This window comes from Alternaria infectoria, assembly GCF_024043175.1.
Source record: "Alternaria infectoria strain BMP 0036 chromosome Unknown scaffold_8, whole genome shotgun sequence".
Classification (NCBI taxonomy): Eukaryota; Fungi; Ascomycota; class Dothideomycetes; order Pleosporales; family Pleosporaceae; genus Alternaria; species Alternaria infectoria.
Window position 1 is genome coordinate 516,466 of NW_026250697.1, and position 19,355 is coordinate 535,820.

Here is a 19,355-nt window from a genome sequence, read left to right on the forward strand (position 1 = left end):
AGTCGACCTTTGGGGATTGTAGTCGTGGTTGGGACTTACATTCTACGCGGTATCTGGTAGTCATCTTGCAAAGTCTCAATCGGTGAAGGAGGAGTGAGGAGAAGTGAAGGACACTGTGACTGAGTTGTCACTGTAACCTAAGCTGTCTGTCCAAGCTTATCGGAGACCGCCGTTAGTGGCTGGAGAGGGAAGGGGCCATGCACATGTGACCCGGTGACATCCCCGCGCGACGGTACACTAACACCTGTAAGCTGCTTGTTCCCCCTCTCCAAAGCTACAGCTACCTTGCTTTTGATCCACGATTGCGCGTGCAACGTGTGCCATTCGTGGGTTGCATGGGTGAAGCCGCAATCGATAAGCGGCGATCTGCAACGGCCGCTACTGGGGGACGGCTTTTATGCAAGGGCCCACCGTGTCGGACAAACCACAGGAACCCAGCCAGCTTCGCCCAAGCTACCGGTTGCCTCCAGAGTCGCAATCAAGATGGACTCATCGTTGAACAACGTGGCCTTGCGCCCATGGCCGGCCCCAAAGAAGGAGGAGCTGACGCAGGATGACCTGCTGTTCAAGATCGAGCAGCTAGCGAGTGAACGCGGACATCTGCGCAACATCACCGAACAGTCGCTACAGGAGGACATTGACGCGGGCAAAGATGTACCAGACGACGCTGCAGAGGGGGCTGATAAGGAGAAGAAGGAGAAAGAAGCGCCTTCCCGGCAGGAGCAGCTAGAGAAGGTGTTCAAAGCCGGGCAGGAGATGTATAGCCATCTGGAGTACGTCTAAACGCGATCGCGTTGTATGGGGGTTCATACTGACCAAAGACAGATGGGCTAAATTTGCTGCTACCAACGCGCTCGATCTCGTCTCCCTCATCCTCTCCCAAGACCCAAACAAACGCGCCCTCAACTTCTTCAGTCCGACGTTTCGGGAACAAGGCCTGAACCAGGGCATACCACTCGGCTCTTTCGGCATGAGCAAGGAGAACCACGAACATCGCACTCGCAAGCCAGACGAGGTCCAACGACTCCAAGATCTCGCGTCCAAACAAGAAATAGCTGCTCAGGGAGCACGCATGGGGGCGCTCGACTCTTCGGTAGACGAGATATTGAAGGCCGCAAAGCACTTGGAGAAGGAGATACGGCGAGAGACGAAGTACTGGCATGAGATAGTGTCCGTTTCCGACAAGGGGTGGCCCATTCAGCGACTGCGCCAGAATGTACGCCATTCGCCCTTTGCCGTGCGTTATGGACTCCCCGAAGGTAAAGACTGCTCATTCGTCGCGTCGCTTTCCTCAAGCTAACAATGTATCAGCAAGCGGTCATTTCAAAGCGCGTGGCTTTGCCCCTCTTCAGATGGACAAGGACGGCAGCATCATTCTCGATCCGAGTCTCGCGCTCAAACCGAAGACATTCCGCGTGCGAATCAGTGTCGACGGCAAGATGACAGGCACATCACAACTCCCTCTCGACGGTGAAAACTCCGCTCAGTCTCTGGAAAAGTCTATTCAACTTGCCCGTGATTCATTACTAGAGGAAGAATTGTACTACGAAATGAGTCTCGAAACTCGGCAACTGCGAGCCTACGGTGTCGAATTTCGGGATTCTATCATTCAGATAGATGTGCCTAGCATGGGCAATGCATCGCAAGATCGAAAGCTGCTCATCGATTGCATACCCCGGGACGATCCTATAGCGAGCAACCAAGGGCATGAGTACGATTGGCTGGCTCGCAACATCGCCGAGGCGCTCCGACTGCTCCTAGCCCATGAGCATAGCATGCGTCTCTATAGGAGATCGCAGCTTCCACCGCCCTTGACAGGCCAAAAGCGGGATAAGCCTCCTCCACCTTTGCTGCGCACGCTTCTTGCTGTATCGAATCACATTGCAGGTGTCGACTCGCTTTACGTCTATCTTGGTCTCGTCGCCAAAACACTAAATAACGCAGGCCTTGATGCGAGTCTGGAGACCACACGTGAGACGTCGTGGGCGAACCTTTCGGAGAGCTTGAAGACGACGCCAAAGAAAGGCATGACCGCCACCGATCAGCTGCTTGAGATCTTTATGAAGCCGTTCGATGGGAAAGCGACATTGACCCTACCCACGCCAAATGGCACACAGCCAGAGAGTCTGGTCGTCGTTACACGCACAATCATCGGTCAACCGACGTTTGGCACAGAGCACAAGCTGACCCTTCCATCCACTCTGAGTTCCGATCTTGGCTTGTTCCAGCAACACAAGTTTGCTACTGTCGAGGAGCTGAAGTCCTATCTGGACTGGATTCTGTCCTTACATATTGCGCATAGACTTTTGAAGAGCGAGTATGCCTCTCGCGCGCAGACGAGAACTCAGAATCCACGGCTATCGATTCGTCAAAGCAAGGAAACCAAGAAAGGCACCAAGTCTATGAGGGACATCAAAGTTGAATTCAATGACGGGGAGCTAAAGGTAACTGTGCTGGCGGTTGATGCAACGTCGGAAGCAGAAGACGGTGAGCACTCGCATACTTGGAGTGAGACAAGCGACAATACTTCTCTGAAAGAAGTCATCAAAGAGTGGGTTGGTTAGACAACGTTGGGAGAAAACGTAGTAAATGTACTTCCGTAAGATATCATATCAGATCAGGCGGAACTGTTACCATCTGCAACGTGCATTACATAGCGCCAATGGCGTTGCATCACACCTGCACCCAGCAGAAGCGGGGTGAGCCGCCGACAAACTTAGGCCACAAGCGGATAGCTCCCTACGTGCAGCCTCAAATCCACATCAGATCGTCCCGAGGTCAATAGCTCCTCAATTTTATCCTGGTACCTGACATGTTCATGACGTTGAAGACTAAGAATGCCGAGCCGCAAGACTCACGTCAGGTACCTGTGAGGTAATGTTTACAGTTCGCGCTTGCGTGCTCGAAGCTATATAAGCCACCATGTCAAGCATCATGCCACCGTTCTTGATACCCACCATTAGATTGTCGTCGCGTACAACATGCTGCCTCTTTCTGTGTTAACACTGAGCGCTCTGCTTCCTGCGCTTTCCAGCGCACAGCGCATTCGTTCTGACCCCGGTGTTGCCGGCCCACCTCTTGAAATCGTTCATCTCTACAACGATCAATGGCCTACCGGTACCAACACGCCGTACCAGACTCACGAATGCACAACGACTAACACCAATCCCAGGTATCACCGTCTCAAAAGGCGGTCGTAAATTCTCAAACTACCCAGCAGGTCTCGATCCCAACAACACCAACACAGGCACCAACAACAGACACGCCGTAGCAGAACTCACCGCCAACGGCACCGAAACACCGTATCCAAGCGCAGAAATCAACAACCCACCAGATGGAGCCATCAACTACACGACCACCCCACCAACAGGTGCAAACTACCAGGACTACCTCATCGGCGTCCAAAGCGTTGTCCTCGACCCCCTCGACCGACTCTGGATCCTGGACACAGGCCGCGCATTAACCGAAGAAGGTACCCTCGTTCTGGCATCCACCGGCGGCCCTAAACTCGTCGGAGTAGACATTGAATCTAACACGGTGATTCAAACCATTGTCTTCCCACCCACAGTCGCATACCCAGACTCGTACCTCAACGACGTGCGCTTCGACCTACGCCCTCACGTCACTGAATCCGGAAAGGGAGTCGCTTACATCACCGACTCCTCATCCGAGGGCCGGAACGGCATCGTCATTGTAGACCTAGGCACAGGCGAGAGCTGGCGCCACCTCGACGGCGCACAAGAGTCCAGAGCGGAGCGCGGTTTTGTGCCATACGTCTGGGGCGAACCGAAATACTACATCCCCGGTCCTGGTCTGCCACTTACCACCGTTCCACTGGGAAGCGATGGTATCGCCTTGTCAGCTGATGGAGAGCACCTGTACTTTGGCCCTGTTGGTGGGCGCACTCTCTACAGTATTCCCACCGAGCGTCTCCGGGACCGCAGTCAGGCGTCTGAGCTACTGGCGCTGGGTTCTGTGAACAACCGCGGTGAGAGGGGTGTGAGCGATGGGTTTGAGACGGATACGAATGGGTTTATCTATGCGGGTAATATGGAGCAGAATGAGATTGGGTTCCATAACCCGAAGAATGCGTCTATGGCGTTGTTTGTGAGGGATCCGAGGATTAGTTGGGTGGATACTAGTAAGTCTTCATTCCATTGTGCTGGTGATGTCTGGATGAGAAACTGACGTGTTGTAGTGTCCGTTGGAAGCGATGGCTATCTTTACTTCACTGACAATCAGCTTGCTTTCAGTTCGTCGTTCTATCCTGGCACGGACAACAGAGAGAGACCGTTCGTGCTGTTCAGGGCGCCTTTGCCTAACAACGGATCGAGAGTGTTCTTGCAGTAGAGCCTCGGTGGACAGTGCTATAGTCTCACGATTCGACAACTGGACGTATGAACATATATCATTGAACGTATATAGCTTTGGAGATTGCAAAATCTACGTCTTACCAAACACAAATATTCCCTTGCCGTCCCTGTAGCCCTCCAGAGTATCTTTGACCTTACCAATCAACTCGTCACCCTTGGTGTCCCACTCCCACTTGATCTCGTCAACAGGCATATCCCTGAACTCGCCCTTTCGTGTCATATCCAGTACATCAGCGACCGTCTTCTGCTTCTCTTCAGGATGCTTCTCCGCCCACCTGCTTACCCAAAAGCCGTGGAAGTGGATATCCTTGAAGATGAGCATAGACGCAGGAATAGTCAGAGGCTGCTTCGACATGGCGCCGTAGGTAACGAAGTGCGAAGAGGAGGAAAGCAGTTTGGCCATTGCGGTAGCGGCCTTTCCGTTTACACAGTTCAATGCCAAGCGGATGGGAGCGCGACCACCATTTGTCCATTCTTTGGCCTGCTCCTTGATGCCCTGCGATTGCAATTCTGCATCCGTGATGACGACGTCTGCGCCCAGCTCTTGAAGTTCCTTCTTCATGGCTTCTTCTTTGCTCTTGTCTTCCCGGCTACGAATCACGTTGATGCTTTTGTAACCCCACTTCTTGCCTAGCTGGATGGCGGCACGTCCGACACCTGAGTTTGCTCCATTCTGTATGAACCACTCGCCTTCGGAGAGAGTTGTAAAGTCGCGAAGCATGCGGTATGCTGTGCATGGGTTTATGGATACGGTGCCAGCTTGAATTGCGGTGATGCCTTCGCGCATCTGGTCGTCGAGCTTGACCACGTCGTTCGTGGTGGCGCTTGCGTGTGTTCGCCATGTACCGAAGCCAGGCCCTTTCATGAAGACCCAGTCGCCCTTCTTGAAGCCTTCCTTCTTGACGCCTTCGCCCAATGCTATTATCTCCGCCACTCCTTCATTTCCAGCGACAGCGATTGGGTTGGGTGTGCCTAGGTTGGTGGTGAAGGTCGGCTTCGAAGGGTATACGCCTTGGATCTGGTTGATGTCGGCGGGATTGATGGGCGAAGCGAGGAAGCGCAATGTCATGAAGTTGCTATGCGGCGGCGAGATGGAATGACCGTGCAGAGAGAGCACAGCGGGAGGCTCGCCATATTCGGAGAAGGTGAGGGCTTTGGCTTGCTCGTAGCCGTATGCGGAGATGTAGCGGCGCTGCGGAAGTCGCGATACGGCCGGGGCTAGGTGTCGTGTGCGGCGCAGACACGACTGCGCTAATCGCGGAGACGGCGAGATGAGTTTGGTAGCCATTGTGAGTGGCGTAGACACTATGGAAGTGATGTGAATTGGAAGCCTGCGGAGCTCATGGAAGATGTTTTGGAAAGACGGAGCTATGACGTTTGCTAAAGCCGAGGTTTGGTTGAGCAATGGAGCTCACAACACGCATCACTTTCGACACAGGACATACAGTGCAGGCCTGTAACAATTCTTGATGCGCGAATGTTTGGACAACATGAATTCACCTTCTACGTGCTAGGGTAGTGCGAATCCCAAGTTTCGCCTTCAGCCCAAGTCCCTAGATGCCACATAGTGCTATGATCCACTCTTGCTCAGAAGCTCGCAAGAATACTCGCATCAGGCAACGATGCGCCACAGCCTGCGCCATAAACTACGTACGAAGAAGCAATGGTAGACATTCACATGCAAGACGGCCCAAGAGGCGCTTCGTGAAGGTTCCCGCCAGCTGGGGGCATCTAGACGCCACTAGCACCGCCCCGCGTACGTCATCGGCCATGCGTGTTGCTAGGCTGCGCCCTCCTTGAACTGGCAGGTTGCTGCATACCCCTCTTGCTACAAATAGACCCTCTCGCCAACACACCCTGTCCACCGCATCACTCAAAGACTCACAACACCCCTCAACCACTACACCATTATATTCAAACTCCTCCCAAAACACCTCACACATACATCAACATGGCTGCCACCGTCAACGTCGAGAACATCTCCACCAAGACCAGCGAGGATGAGATCAAGAGCTTCTTCTCCTTCTGCGGAAAGATCCAGTCGCTCAGCGTAAAGCCCTCGGGCGACGACACCCAGTCTGCCTCGGTCACCTTCGAGAAGGCCGCCGCCGCAAAGACGGCCCTCCTCCTCGACAACACACAGCTCGGCCACAACTCGGTCCAGGTCACGTCCGCTAAGAGCATCGACGAGATTGCCGGCGAGAAGTCTGCCTCCGCTGACGACGCCAAGGACGGCGACCACCACATCGAGCAGGAGCAGAAGCCCCGCGCACGCATCATCGCCGAGTACCTCGCCCACGGCTATGCCATCTCCGACACCGCCATCGAGAAGGCTCTCGCCGCAGACAAGCAGAACGGCTACAGCACCAAGTTCATGAACGTCCTCAACAACTTCGACCAGAAGACTCAGGCTACACAGAAGGCGCAGGTCGTTGACCAGAAGCTGGGCATAACAAACAAGGGCTACGCTGCCTTCAACATGATGACCAGCTACTTCGACAAGGCTGCTTCCACACCCACCGGACAGAAGCTCCGTGCTTTCTACGAGCAGGGTAACAAGACCGTCATGGACGTCCACAACGAGGCTAGGCATTTGGCCGACCTTAAGAAGCAGAAGCCTGCCAGCGAGGGCGGTGTCGCTACCGAGGGTAGCAACGAGAAGAGCGGCGACTCCTATGCTGCCGCTGCTGCCCCCACCTCCTAGATACGAACACCTTAAGTGCTCACGGCGGAGGACTGGAACGACATTTCTTTCGATTCAACGATTCCCAATTGGTTTACAGTCTGTATGAATACTTGCGCATGATACCGATGACGGCACGAGCACGGAGTTTGGAATAAGATGGTTTAGCAACCTACGAAAACACAATTCTATCTAGTAACCATTGATCTTGAACCTTGCATTATCGCATAGTGATGGTGCTCTATTACGATCTTGTCTCGAACAACGATATAAACAAGCATGCAGAAAACAAAAAACACCAAAGCCAATGTTCCTCCTATCCCTCTAATATCCCCACTCCCCACTGTCCAACAGGCTCTGACTAGCGACAAAGCTGAACCCTCCAAAAGGATTGCTAGAAGCCTGGCTCTCAAACATCAAGTCGTCGAACTTCTTCGTTAGAACAGGGCTCAGCGGCAGATCGGTAAAGTCCTGGGCAAAGTTCTCCGCCAACTCCGGATCCGTAATGAGCGGCTGAATCGGCGGTTCCAGCTCCCTCGCTTCCAACTTCTTCCAATCGATCTTGCGGAAGAACCTGTGTTTCTTGATGTTCGGCAGATCCTTGGCCATGTTGAAGCCAAGGCGCTTCTTGGGGTCTTTGCGGAGGAGGCGAGTGAGGAGGTCCTTGGCGTCGGCGCTGAGGTAATATGGCAGGGCAAGTTTCTGCTTTACAATCTTTTCCTGGATCTTGGCGTTGTTGTTACCAGTGAAGGGAGGAGCGCCAGTGAGAAGATCGAAGCCGAGTGCGCCCAGGGACCACCAGTCGACTGCAGCGCCGTACTCGTGACCTTGAACCACCTCCGGAGCCATGTATTCTACGGTACCGAGGATGGAGCGGCAGGGGCTGTCTTCGTCAAGACTGACTTTGCTGAGGCCGAAGTCGGTAAGGAGCAGATGACCCTCGGAGTCTAGGAGGCAGTTTTCGGGCTTGAGGTCGCGGTAGATGACGCCGACTGTGCGGTGAAGGTGGTCGAGCGCAAGCACCATTTCAGCCATGTAGAAGGCGGCTACGTCCTCGGAGAACATGCGCTCAGCAGCGAGGTGGTGGAACAGCTCGCCGCCTTGGGCATACTCCAGAATGAGGTACAGCTTCTCTTGGTCCTGGAAAGCGTAGTAGAAGTTGACGATAAAAGGGTGGCGGTTCACGCTTTCGAGCACATTGCGCTCCGTCTTGGTCTGCTCGATGAGCTTCTTATGCACGGTGATTGACGCCTTCTTGAACTGCTTCTGCGCGAAAAGGCGGCCTGTCGCGCGCTGCCTGACCAGCAAGACGGTGCCATAGCTGCCCTTGCCCAGACACATCAATGGCTCAAAGTCCTCGGCCGTCATCTTGCGCGCCATGCCGCTGTTCAGCATGGTTGAAGTCTTGGAGAGCGTGTCGATGCTGAAGTCTTCTGCGTTGAGGTCGATTTCGTAGCTCTCCATCTCCGTGCGGTCACTGTCACTTTCTCGGCCAGACATGCTGGTGTTGCTCGACAACTGTGACGTGACCCTGCTCATAGCGACACCCTTTCCTGGGGAATCCTTCATGGGTGAGTCGCTCCTTGGGCCTAGGTTCAGCGCCTCTAGCTGGGCTTTGAGGTTGCTGATGCCTCCCGCAGTGGACTGGGGTCTGAGCGCTGGGCTGCTGGTGACGCTGGGAAGTCCAGAGCGCACAGGTCCGAAGCGCGGTGTGGTGGCCAGAGAGTAGTCCGACTCTTCCCCACCAGACGTGACTGGAGTGTGAAAGCCCCGGGTGACGCTTGTGGCTTGTAGTCCTGCTTTCAGACCCTTCTTTTTCTTCTTCTTGTTCTTCTGAGCCTTCTTGAATACGGCGTCGAAATCCAATTTGTCAGGTCCCTGCTGCTTGCCTTCGGGGCCGGGCTGCACTGCGCGCTGTGGCATAGGGCTGACGATGTTGATCGGCGGGGTTCCTACGTGGAGGGGCGCTTTGGGCGGGCTCATGTCCATGGGTCCCGAAGCGAACATGTCGTCTTCGGGCAGGGCAGGCTCAAGGTTTCGCGGCGCGTTGGCCGGAAGTTGGGCATCGTTCTGGTCGAATGCGAAAACCATGGTAACGGTAGTGAGGGGTAATGCGATAAAGAGTTATCACTCTCCAAGCTGCGCCCGTATTCTGGTCAAGTCAGCATTTGCGCACGCTTTGGAGAGGAGTCCGCGCACATCCAACGCCGGTCTTGGGCAAACCAATATTACAGTCCGCCGCGAGGATTCACGGCGGAACTCCTACCCCTAGCCGGACCAGCGATGCGAAAGAGGCGTCCGTCTTGTTCAGGCCTGAGCTCAGTGCGGTGTAGGGGAAGAAGGAGCCAACTGCGGTAAGCTGAGCGGTGGGTAGGAAAGCGGTCGCGGCGAAGGAAGCAGAGCCCATAGATGGTTGTAGTGGAATATTGGGAATGGTAATGGTCGGAGCCAGGATTCGGGGCCTGGCAGTAAATCTGTCTAGTGGAAGTGTCGCGGTGTTGGGAGAAGTCGTGTTTGAAGGGGTTTTGGCAGAAAGGAACGCGATCAGCGGGAGAGGCTCAATCGCCAGGTTCTTAATTTGGTGCCTTGGCGGGCTCGCGGTGGCATGTGAATGAGCTTGCGCTTAACTGGTCATCCGCCCCAGATCCACCTCCACACAAACTCGGAGATCCACCCCGTGCTTTCATTTACATCATATTTGCATGTCTTGCTAATGTCATGCGCTTGCGTCGCTGATGCGATCGTGTTGATGTCGTTCGCTGCCACGCGCGCTTGCACTGAAACTGCGATTGCGTCTCATTCGACCAAGACAGCGCGACACTGATCCAACGCGACTCTCTTCGCAAACGAGTCTACGTGGCAAGGGTATCTATTCGCTGCTGTGAAGTAACTCCGACTGCGAAATGAAGCTACCAGCAGTAGCCCTGAGTGAGAGCTAGCGTGTTCCTCCTTTGTCAAACGTGCCTATAGAACAACAAAGCGCGACGCTTGACGAATAGGGGTGGACATGAGACGAAGCAATCTTGAGTGCTATATCTTACGCCCACGGAGGGCCTGTTTCTTCGTGAACTTATCTCGTGTGCTACAGCTTCAAAGCTTTTTCACAAATCGTGTAGACTATCAAATTATCTTACGCCCACGGCTCTGCTTAGTAATAAGACAGACTAATTCGCGGCCCTGCCTCCTGCTGAAATGTGCAACTTACTTATCCGATGCTAAGCGGGTCCGGCTGCTGTGGGGTTGGTGTTCAGAGCAGATTCGCTACGAGGGACGAGCCTAACACAAAATGTGGGTTATGATTTTTAGGAAATACACGAGGGTTTCTGAAGCTTGTAGCCTTCTGAACGAATAGCATTCAAGAGAAAACAGATCCTTCATTTACATGTGGCTCATATTGATTTCTCATTGAGAATTTTCATCTTCACCATTACAGCCTGCTTAGCTCAGTGGTAGAGCGCGTCACTAGTAATGACGAGGTCGCCAGGTAAATACCCACATTCGAATCGCATAGGAGCCATTCTAATTCCCCTAAAGTTCAATTCTGGTAGCAGGCATGCTAAGCTTCCTTAGAAGCAACCTATCTTTTTGGTTGCCAGACATCCATTGTAGCCAACTTTTTGTTTCCTTTTCGTGGTTTTCCCGCTCACTGGGCTTCGGGAACATGGCACGGATCGAACCCACGTTCTGTCATCCGATTGGGGCTAGCGCCACACTAGCTCGCGGCCCGTGCGGGAACATCAAAACTCCGGCCCACCAGCGATTGATCGTTCGACAACGTAGTATCTCACAAGTAATGCAATCTCAACGCATATTTCCACCCGTTACAAATAGGCGACCGTGGCATCACGGGACTCGCACTTATGATTCAGCTGCCTTCGCTACGACACTGAACACACCCATTGAATTTCAAGTTGAACAACCTAAAACAGACACCTGGTGGGCTTAAGAACATGTTTGGAAGCCAACTCAACTCTAGTAGCCTGCAGCTAGATCCATCATATATTTTTACAGCTTTCGATGTCCTAGTCCTGAAGTTTCAGTTCGAGAATCCGGGTAGAGCACTTCCTAAACGATTCAGTCAACGTTAAAAAGCTCGAGAAACAACATCCGTTCTTAAGGTTATCAACCTCCTCTTCCCGCTTCTCGCTGCAGATGGCCTGTCCCCATCGCGACATCAAGCCGAGCAACAATGATTATGAGCTACAACGGTAAATCTTGCACAACTCAAGATCAGCCCTTGGAAAGCGTAGTTATGCTGACAATACGCAGATATGCTCATCTCAACTCTTGTATTGTAGACGTGTAAGCTCAAAGTGCAATTGGCTACCTATTTCCCAGCGATAGTGACTACATCCTGATCTTCCTCCTCCTCCTCGCCGACCTCGGCCACCACTGGCATCCGTCTTCGCGCCTTCGGCTTGTCCGTCTTCTCCCCTTCTTCCTCCTTGTCACCCACCTCACAGTCAGGACTCTTGGTAGACGGAGGCTTGCCCTTGACAAGATTGACGTTCTTCCTTGCCTCGATCGATACGTTCATCGCTGTCTTCAACTTCTCCCCTCGTTCGATGGGCCCGGTTGCCAGAATGTCTTCACTGGTAGCAAGCAAGACCTCTCTCGCTATCCCCAGCTTGCTGAGATGGGGGTACTTCTCAATGTACTTCCTGGCAAAGCCTCTCAGCTCTATCCTCTCCGTTTGGTTGAAGTCCACCGGATATATCATGGAATCGGAAGGGGGCGAAGGGAAGGATGAACTCCATTTGGCCAAGGCGCGGTTTACTTCGTTCGACAGGACATCCACCTCGGCCATAACTGCTGCCTCGTCTAAACTCGTGTCTTCCGGCTCTTTGTCTGGCACAGCCAACGTATCTCCGGCGTCTCCGCGGTCCACGATGAACGTGGAATGTAAGCAGGCAAGGAATGAGCTGAAGCAGGCTGGGGCAGTGACCGGACGTGTGCGAATTGCAGCAGCCAACCGACCAAGATTGTCGAGATAACTGTGCGTTGCGATGATAGAGTCGCGAGCGGAGATGAGAGTGGATATCGGGTCGACCAGCGGCCAAAGCCTGCTCGATAGATCTCCGTTCTCGGGCTTCCGCGCTGCGACAGCGCTCAGCGGAGATCCCAAAGCGCCGAGGCAGGTTATTGTGGATGTTGATAGCTGCACCCTATCTGCCACAAAGAGACGCGACAGCATGCTTGACATCATGTCTTGGGTATTGTCGGTGCTCTTGTCGCCAACCGCCTCGCTCTCTCCAGCTTGCTGTGTACGCTTCTCACGCTTTGGTGCCGCTGGCTGTAGCGCTTCGGTGTCGTCGATGCTCTTGTAGTCCATCTCTCCGTCGTCTCCTGCTTGATGTTCACGCTTCACGCGCTTCGGTGCTGCTAGCTGTGGCACTTCGGTGTCTTCGATGCTCTTGTAATTCATCTCTCCGTCGTCTCCTGTTTGCGGTTCACGCTTCACGCGCTTCGGTGCCGCTGACTGTTGCGCCGTTGCGGAGCGCTTTGCTGAAGGTGTTGTAGCTGTGTTCGTTACGGGCAACTCGGCGGACTGCAAGGAGGTCAGTTAGCGGACGACGAGTAGATGCAGCGATGGAAGATCATACCCTTAGGAGGTACTGGTGATACCGGCTCTTCAGCTCAGGTTTGCTCCCAGTCAGCCGTACCCGGTCCTTGAACTTAGGAATAGTGGCATTCAATTGAACAAGAAAAAGCTTCATGTTGTCCCTGGTCGCCAGGGCATCGAAGGCTGCGAGTTTCTCCTTGATGTCATCGCCGCTGCGCTCGAGCGCCTCGTTGACCGCCATAGCTTCGGAGTGGAAGCAGGCTAGTGAAGCACTGAGCCAACCAAGTGTTTCCAGACGCGATACGTATTGTCTAGGCGGCGCAGCTGGGCATTCGCAAATGCAATTAGAAAATGGACGCAACGCGGGTGAGGATTAGTAGAAGCGAAGGAGCGAATGGGCGCGGCGAAAACGACTGTCAGACACGAAGCGGAAGGACAGAGTATATGAAAGGAGGCGGACGAAGATTGACAGAGAAGAAGCGAAGAGGAAGCAGATGCCGCGAGGTGAGATAGATTGTGGTGCGTCGCACCTTCCCAACCCACGCGCCAAGCAAACCTCACCTACCCAAACACTGCACTCACCATTCTTCACCGCCAGTCCTCCGCAGCCTTCATCCTCGGCTTCTCAGCGTGCCACTCTTCTCATTAACCATCAAGATCTGCACGAGCAAGCGTCTCGACAGCTTGACGCAGTACTTATTGTCAGCGTCATGTTCTATAAGCGCTATACACTGAAGACCTCCACCCCACACATCCTGTTCGCACTTTCCAACCAGACCTCCGCAGCCTTGATTCTCACATTCGTAACGCTCACTCTCCTCATCAACCAACGGCATCCGCGCTACTACGCCTCCTAGTCCGACCTCCACAGCCACAACCCTCACCTTCTCAACGCTCGGAAGTATCCGTTCCGCAGACAGCAACTGCGCCACCAATCTCCCATTAGCCCGAAGCAGAGGTCATCATCGGTGTCGTATTCTCCACGCGCTGGATACCAAAGACCTCGATCCCACACATCCTACTCAGTCCATACAAACGAGCAGAACGCGATGTCTCTGTCTCTACCACCTAAGCACCCTTCCGCCAAGATGGCCGCGTAGATGGCTGCACTGAGCAACGCGCAAAAGGAGAAGCTCAAAGTTAGTTCGAAACGCTCCCGCTTCTATGACAGCTCGGCTCCCGGTACAATTGCCCAACGAGCGCAAGCTCGCAGTAACTTCCAGGAATATTGCAAGAGTGTCTACGGGATCGAAAAGGAGCCTGAGATGTACAGTCGTGAGACCCTCATCGACCACGTCTGCGGCTTCCTGGAGTGCATGGCGACGGTCTCGGAAGGAGTACTCCATGACAAGGTCAAGGCAAGTTTCATCCAAATCCCCATGGTAAACAGATACTAACACCTCCCAGGTGGGTACATTGTATATGTACAAGTATTCGCTTCGGTTCTGGGTTGATCGATACACGCTCGACTTCGAATCGATTCAGACGGAATACTATTGCCGAGTATTAAGGCATATCCACATGGTAGCCGTGGAGCAAGACTTGCCAACAGGAATCAGGGAGAAGAACGAGCTAGGCGAGTTCGAGCTCGGATTGATGTACATGGAGGCCATGGCTCTTCAGGAGGGGGTCCTCCAGACAAAGCAACATTACCTCGCGTGGGTTCTTGCCTATATTACCGGGGCCCGACCCGGCACTTTCACAGTTGGAACCGGCTATCATAAAGGCGCCCCGCTAGGTGGTACCATGAGCCACACCATGCCCACGCGCGCCGTTTCCCACACATTACGCTGGGCTGACATCAAGTTTGACAAGTTCGAACAGGAATACTGCTGTATCCTGACGTTCCGCTTTTTGAAAGGAAGCCACGACAAGTACAAAGAGGGTAACTTGGACGGGTCAAGGGAGTTCTTTTTCGCGCCGAAGCAAGAACGCCTACATCTCGACCTTAGTGCGCTCTTATTTGGTGAAGGTAAGGCGTGGATGTTCGGGACTCAAGCTCATACACTGACATCCCATAGCTTATACCCGAGGCTTGTTTGTCGACCCGTTGGACATTCTCCTCAGCGACACGTCCCTTCATTTCCCCACGATCAGATCGGAAGTGGCAACACAGGCTGTGTTCATTGCGGGGAACAGGAAATGTGAGCTTATTCCCAGTCAAGAGATGCGATCCAGTGCACTCAACCGAAAGCTCCAAGAATATTGCTTTTCGGTCGGTATTCTCTGCTATGTGTCTATGTATTCGTTCAGAAGGCAGGCAGCTCAGGAAGCAAAGAGGAACCACTCTACCGAGGACGCTATGGCGCTGCTCGACCACGCCCCAAACAACCCAAACACCATGCGCCACTACGACCAGCACGGATTTGACCGACGAGATGTCACTTCGTTCAGACTGGGGGGGGGGTGTGGAATGCAGCACTCACGGACTCATCGATTCGAAAGTTTTTCTCCCCGTCCAACAGGCTCGTAAGTACATGCTCTTTCCAGTTGTTCCTGCCTACTCACGAGAACCCTCTCGCATACACAAGATGTTTACTAATCTTGCGGAACTGCAGTGGGTCAAGGTTTCATCGTCAGGATCACCAGTCAGGCCACTAAAAGCAGAGATGTACGCTCGCGCACGCCAGATTATGAAATTAGACCCACAATACAAGGAACTCGAGGCCGGACTGCACGATATCCTGATGAAAGCCCACACCAAGCTCCAAGAATCCAATCTCCTCTCGCCCGATGAGGAGTACTGTATCACGGACCGTAACATCGGAAGGTATAAGGCGCTGATGATGGGTATCGAGGAGCCGGCATTCATGGAGATTAGGAAAGAGCTGGACGAGCACTTGGCGCAGCGGAAATCTGCTTGCGTGGCAGTTACAGAACACACCAAGGAAGAGCTTCGCAAGAGCATCGAGGGTACGTCGGCGGAGAGGGATAGGATGGGGCAGTACGTGAACGAGATGGACATTAGAGTAGCAGAAGATGACGAGTACGTGGAAGGCGAAGTACTCGATGACAGAAGGGATGAGTCTGAAGCCTGGAAGAGGTTCACCGAGGGTCAGATGCTCATCGCGGGCGCAGACGATGACTTCGAGGGAAGCTTTGAAGACTGGAACACGTTTATCAGATGCTGGGTGGACAAGACCGACAAGCCCATCTATGGGACGGATGACTTGCGATGCTTTCGATGCGCTGCTGACCCCACTATCTCGCAAGGTCAGTCCACTTTCCTATCCACGCATCATGTAGACTAACCCAGTTTAGCTGCGAAAGACGAGATCTGGTTGAAGCGTCGCCTCCACTCTCACATGAAGGGCAACACCCACTCCCGAAGAGAACAAGTCAAGCGCGCATTCAAGATAGATCTCGCAAATGCCAAAGGAGGAAGGGTCATGTGCCCGTTATGTCAGAAACCAACCCACAAGGACCAGAGAAGGTTCATGGACCACGTTCAAGCAATGCACAGCGAGCAACTGTGGGTCCCGGATAGCCTGGAAGTGGAAGAGGATTAGCAGCTGACGGCCGCATGGATACGGGCTTAGAAGGCGACGGATTTCACAATGCAGTTAGAGTTGATTTGCTCTCCTATAGTCCCAATTCATCCATGTTTGTGCATCTACTCATGATCGTCCTCGCGACGCTCAACTATAATAAGCATTAGGGGTGTCATTAGACTTCAAGCTACACGGGACAAAACACAAATGTATTGGAAGTTGCGACACCATTCTATGCAAGACACCAGCTACCTCGCTGGCGCTGGGTGAGTCGAGACGACTGTAACGAGCCAAGCTGTCGTCGATGGGTGTGCGCGTTTTAACACTCTGCATTTTGACAAAGAAAATTTTGGTGGCTATGATGTGAACCTTCGGCGTTGACGATACTTCCTTATTAGAGAATCTGATTTAATGGGAACATGCGGATCTTAGAAGTTGTCAATCGCTCACCTGCTTCGCCTCACGGCAGTACTATCGGATAATGCAGACGAATCTACTCAAACAGGCCAAGACGAAGATAAGTCAAATACTGAAAGATGGGCAAGGACGCCGCTACGTGCCAAAGGTGGCTAAGACCTAGCCACTGCAATATATCCAGAATTCATCTGAACCAAAGTACATCACACACGCATGTAAGTCAGAAGAGAGAACTTGCAGTTGGTGTATTGAGTCCAATAGTACTTAGTGCCGGCTGCCTTCCATGAAGGTCTCTCCAGCATCAACCCCAGAATCACCCAGCACTACCCAGCCCTGATTCCTAGAACGCATAAACCCTAAGGGCTCTAAGCTCTCGGTAAATTGTTCGGTAGACTTCCTGGACTGTCTCGGACTCGTCCCTTCTGTATGCCGCCATGAACGAAACCACATCCCAGTCTAATATGTCCATGCCTTGGAATTGCTTCCCTTCGATGGTGTACGCATCGCGGTACTCGGAAACATGAGTGACATTGGAGATCGAGGTATAGAGGACGACGAGAGGTGCATCGGTGGCGGTCCCTCCCATAGCCCGTTCGCGGTCATCAGAGAAGAGGAAGCGCGCATAAACATCCTGGCCGACTTCCTCAATGGAGTTCTCAGTGTCGCGGATGACCATCGGGTGGTTTAGGTGAGTCAGATGAAAGTCCTCAACGTCGAGAGCGGGAGGCTTGGGGGTGTAACGGCTGTCCTGGTGGAATTACAAGGTCCCTACGTGCATCGCATGATCGTCGACTTGATAGTTGAAGGTGTTCGTGTTGTCGTCATTGAGCTCGTTGGCTGGTAATGCACAGATCAGTCCCGAGGTCTGTACGAGCACCCTATACAAGAAAAAGCTGAATAGGTCTACAGACTATATTGAGACAGAAACTCGCAAAGTAGGTGACCCGACGTTAATGTAGACTCTAGGGTGTTTAGGTTTTTCTCAGGTTGGCGTGAGAGGGAGGGCCGTGGAGAGCTGGGACGAGAGTGTCAACCTGCGCTTCCTATTAGCATGCGCTGAGAAACTAAGGCAATTATACTTACGGGGAGCAGATTCGATCGACCTGGGGCCATTTTTTGACGTCTCGGGTTCGATCGGAAGAGGTGATCGACATGGAGACAATGAGGAGAAGACATCACTGGCTGGGATGTGTTGCTGTGGAGGAAGAAATGTCAATTATTAGATCTAAAGTGTAAGAGTATATAGAAGGGTAGAAGACATATAGATGCAGACAATGGAAGGAAGAGAGTGAGGAAATGGGCCTTCTTTAGCTGCTACTGAACTCCTTCTCACGAAGCTGGGTATTGCATTAGAGATCTTGTTCTATCATGGCCTATGTTGCAGTGTGTACATAGACAACTCTCCACGTGTAGTTCTACTGTAAGAAAGCCGAATATAGAAGGGTGAAGGGCGCTTCACTGTATCGTGGGGCCCTAGTATAGCGATGTTGCCACCCGTCTCAGTTGGAGGACTGTATTTTCTGGATAACCAGATTTTTGCATTTCCGAGATCATCTCTATCCGGCCGCGTCGGGTAGGTGCTGACTAGAAGAAAGGTGTGTGCTTTCGTATTCTCGCATGCGATCTGCTTACTTATTTGTGGACCGAGCGCTTGAAGTCAGCTTCTTACACCTTGTTGACTACCTAGGTAGGATACAGAGTCAAATGGACCATAGGTTGTGCGCGACGAGCCGAACACGTGGGGCTGCTCATTCTGCGAGTACAGTGTTTCTGACTACTCAAAGACTAGAAACTGCCCAGTCTATCGCATGCCATCGGGACTTGCCATTCTCCACTAATCGTCAGGGTAGTTCCACACAACTCTTCCCTTACGTGCTCACCAAGATCTAGGCCGAGAGTAAGATGATGTAGCCTGGCACCTTAGTTCAAGACATTCATGGATGCAATGTCAATGTCGATCGAAGAAAGAATTTAGCTCTCACTCTACCAATAAAAATGTATTAACAGCGAAGTCGCATTCTATACGAGCATACTATAGAAATAGTTCGATGATGTAGTCTGTTTTCATGGGATCGGCATTCGAATTAGAGTCACGGCAGAGGCTGAAGGCGCTGCGGGTACCTAGGTGGGTGCTGGCTGCATGAAAGTGCTGGTTGCATGAGAGCCAAGATAACTAAGCAGCCCATCTTCTTTTGACCGCCTGGTACGGGCAAATGGCTTCAATGAGTGGCCAGCCAGCATGTGCGGTCAACCTTACTTCGGCCGCTTTCGGTAGCAGATTCCCCAGCCACAACCGTTTCGGGGCAAGTAGAACCTCCCCCGCAGGCCGATGTAAGACATACGATGTACTGGAGAAGAAGTTAGTAAGTGTCTGACCGGGCCAGCGCTAGTAATATAGCCATATTAACTGTCGTGTAACCTAGGGCGATCTTCACTACATTGATCCCGCCAAGGTCCTTGAGATCATCACGACGACGAATCATCATAGTAGTTCTATTCTGCGAACACCATATGCCGGTTGATGCATGCACATAGTCATCCCCCAGAACACTGTCTTTGTGTCTCGACGTCCGAACACCTCCAAGCCTGATGCGATCAGCTTACCACCACCGTCATTGCCAGTCGAGAAACACCGTGTGCACCTCATGAATGCCACTCAAGCTCTGCGGTGAGTAGTCGCAGAACGCTGAGTGGGCAAAATGACAGCCAGTTATGTGGTAATAGGCTCAGGAAGGCTCTCAACCCCGAGACAGTGATCCAGTTCGGGACAGTGATAACTTTGTGTGCGTCCGAGAGGACTGGAAGAGTTGACCGGTCGAAGTCAGCGG

General features: G+C 52.9%; 8 protein-coding genes and 1 non-coding gene across 9 annotated transcripts; 5 read left to right on the forward strand and 4 right to left on the reverse strand.

The window, feature by feature from the left end:
* Positions 1-483: 483 nt before the first annotated feature.
* On the forward strand, positions 484-2,564 carry J4E92_005601 (uncharacterized protein; the record flags this gene model as incomplete). Its single annotated transcript, XM_051496981.1, has 3 exons — positions 484-773; positions 826-1,259; positions 1,312-2,564. 3 exons carry the CDS (start codon positions 484-486, stop codon positions 2,562-2,564), a joined length of 1,977 nt encoding a protein of 658 aa, XP_051352641.1.
* A 417-nt stretch (positions 2,565-2,981) lies between these two features.
* On the forward strand, positions 2,982-4,350 carry J4E92_005602 (uncharacterized protein; the record flags this gene model as incomplete). Its single annotated transcript, XM_051496982.1, has 3 exons — positions 2,982-3,117; positions 3,173-4,141; positions 4,199-4,350. 3 exons carry the CDS (start codon positions 2,982-2,984, stop codon positions 4,348-4,350), a joined length of 1,257 nt encoding a protein of 418 aa, XP_051352642.1.
* A 93-nt stretch (positions 4,351-4,443) lies between these two features.
* J4E92_005603 (uncharacterized protein) lies at positions 4,444-5,661 on the reverse strand (the record flags this gene model as incomplete). The annotated part of the gene is made up of 1 exon (XM_051496983.1): positions 4,444-5,661. One exon carries the CDS (start codon positions 5,659-5,661, stop codon positions 4,444-4,446), a length of 1,218 nt encoding a protein of 405 aa, XP_051352643.1.
* Positions 5,662-6,324: 663 nt separating this feature from the next.
* J4E92_005604 (uncharacterized protein) lies at positions 6,325-7,077 on the forward strand (the record flags this gene model as incomplete). The annotated part of the gene is made up of 1 exon (XM_051496984.1): positions 6,325-7,077. The coding sequence occupies one exon, from the start codon at positions 6,325-6,327 to the stop codon at positions 7,075-7,077; it is 753 nt and encodes a 250-aa protein (XP_051352644.1).
* A 303-nt stretch (positions 7,078-7,380) lies between these two features.
* Positions 7,381-9,147, reverse strand: J4E92_005605 (uncharacterized protein; the record flags this gene model as incomplete). The annotated part of the gene is made up of 1 exon (XM_051496985.1): positions 7,381-9,147. The coding sequence occupies one exon, from the start codon at positions 9,145-9,147 to the stop codon at positions 7,381-7,383; it is 1,767 nt and encodes a 588-aa protein (XP_051352645.1).
* Positions 9,148-10,488: 1,341 nt separating this feature from the next.
* Positions 10,489-10,573, forward strand: J4E92_005606. Its single transcript has one exon. It is a non-coding gene; the product is annotated as a tRNA-Thr (tRNA).
* An 810-nt stretch (positions 10,574-11,383) lies between these two features.
* Positions 11,384-12,860, reverse strand: J4E92_005607 (uncharacterized protein; the record flags this gene model as incomplete). The annotated part of the gene is made up of 2 exons (XM_051496986.1): positions 11,384-12,604; positions 12,660-12,860. 2 exons carry the CDS (start codon positions 12,858-12,860, stop codon positions 11,384-11,386), a joined length of 1,422 nt encoding a protein of 473 aa, XP_051352646.1.
* An 859-nt stretch (positions 12,861-13,719) lies between these two features.
* J4E92_005608 (uncharacterized protein) lies at positions 13,720-16,128 on the forward strand (the record flags this gene model as incomplete). The annotated part of the gene is made up of 5 exons (XM_051496987.1): positions 13,720-14,001; positions 14,027-14,591; positions 14,641-14,999; positions 15,085-15,832; positions 15,881-16,128. 5 exons carry the CDS (start codon positions 13,720-13,722, stop codon positions 16,126-16,128), a joined length of 2,202 nt encoding a protein of 733 aa, XP_051352647.1.
* Positions 16,129-16,867: 739 nt separating this feature from the next.
* On the reverse strand, positions 16,868-17,640 carry J4E92_005609 (uncharacterized protein; the record flags this gene model as incomplete). Its single annotated transcript, XM_051496988.1, has 2 exons — positions 16,868-17,275; positions 17,611-17,640. The coding sequence occupies 2 exons, from the start codon at positions 17,638-17,640 to the stop codon at positions 16,868-16,870; spliced, it is 438 nt and encodes a 145-aa protein (XP_051352648.1).
* Positions 17,641-19,355: the final 1,715 nt, after the last annotated feature.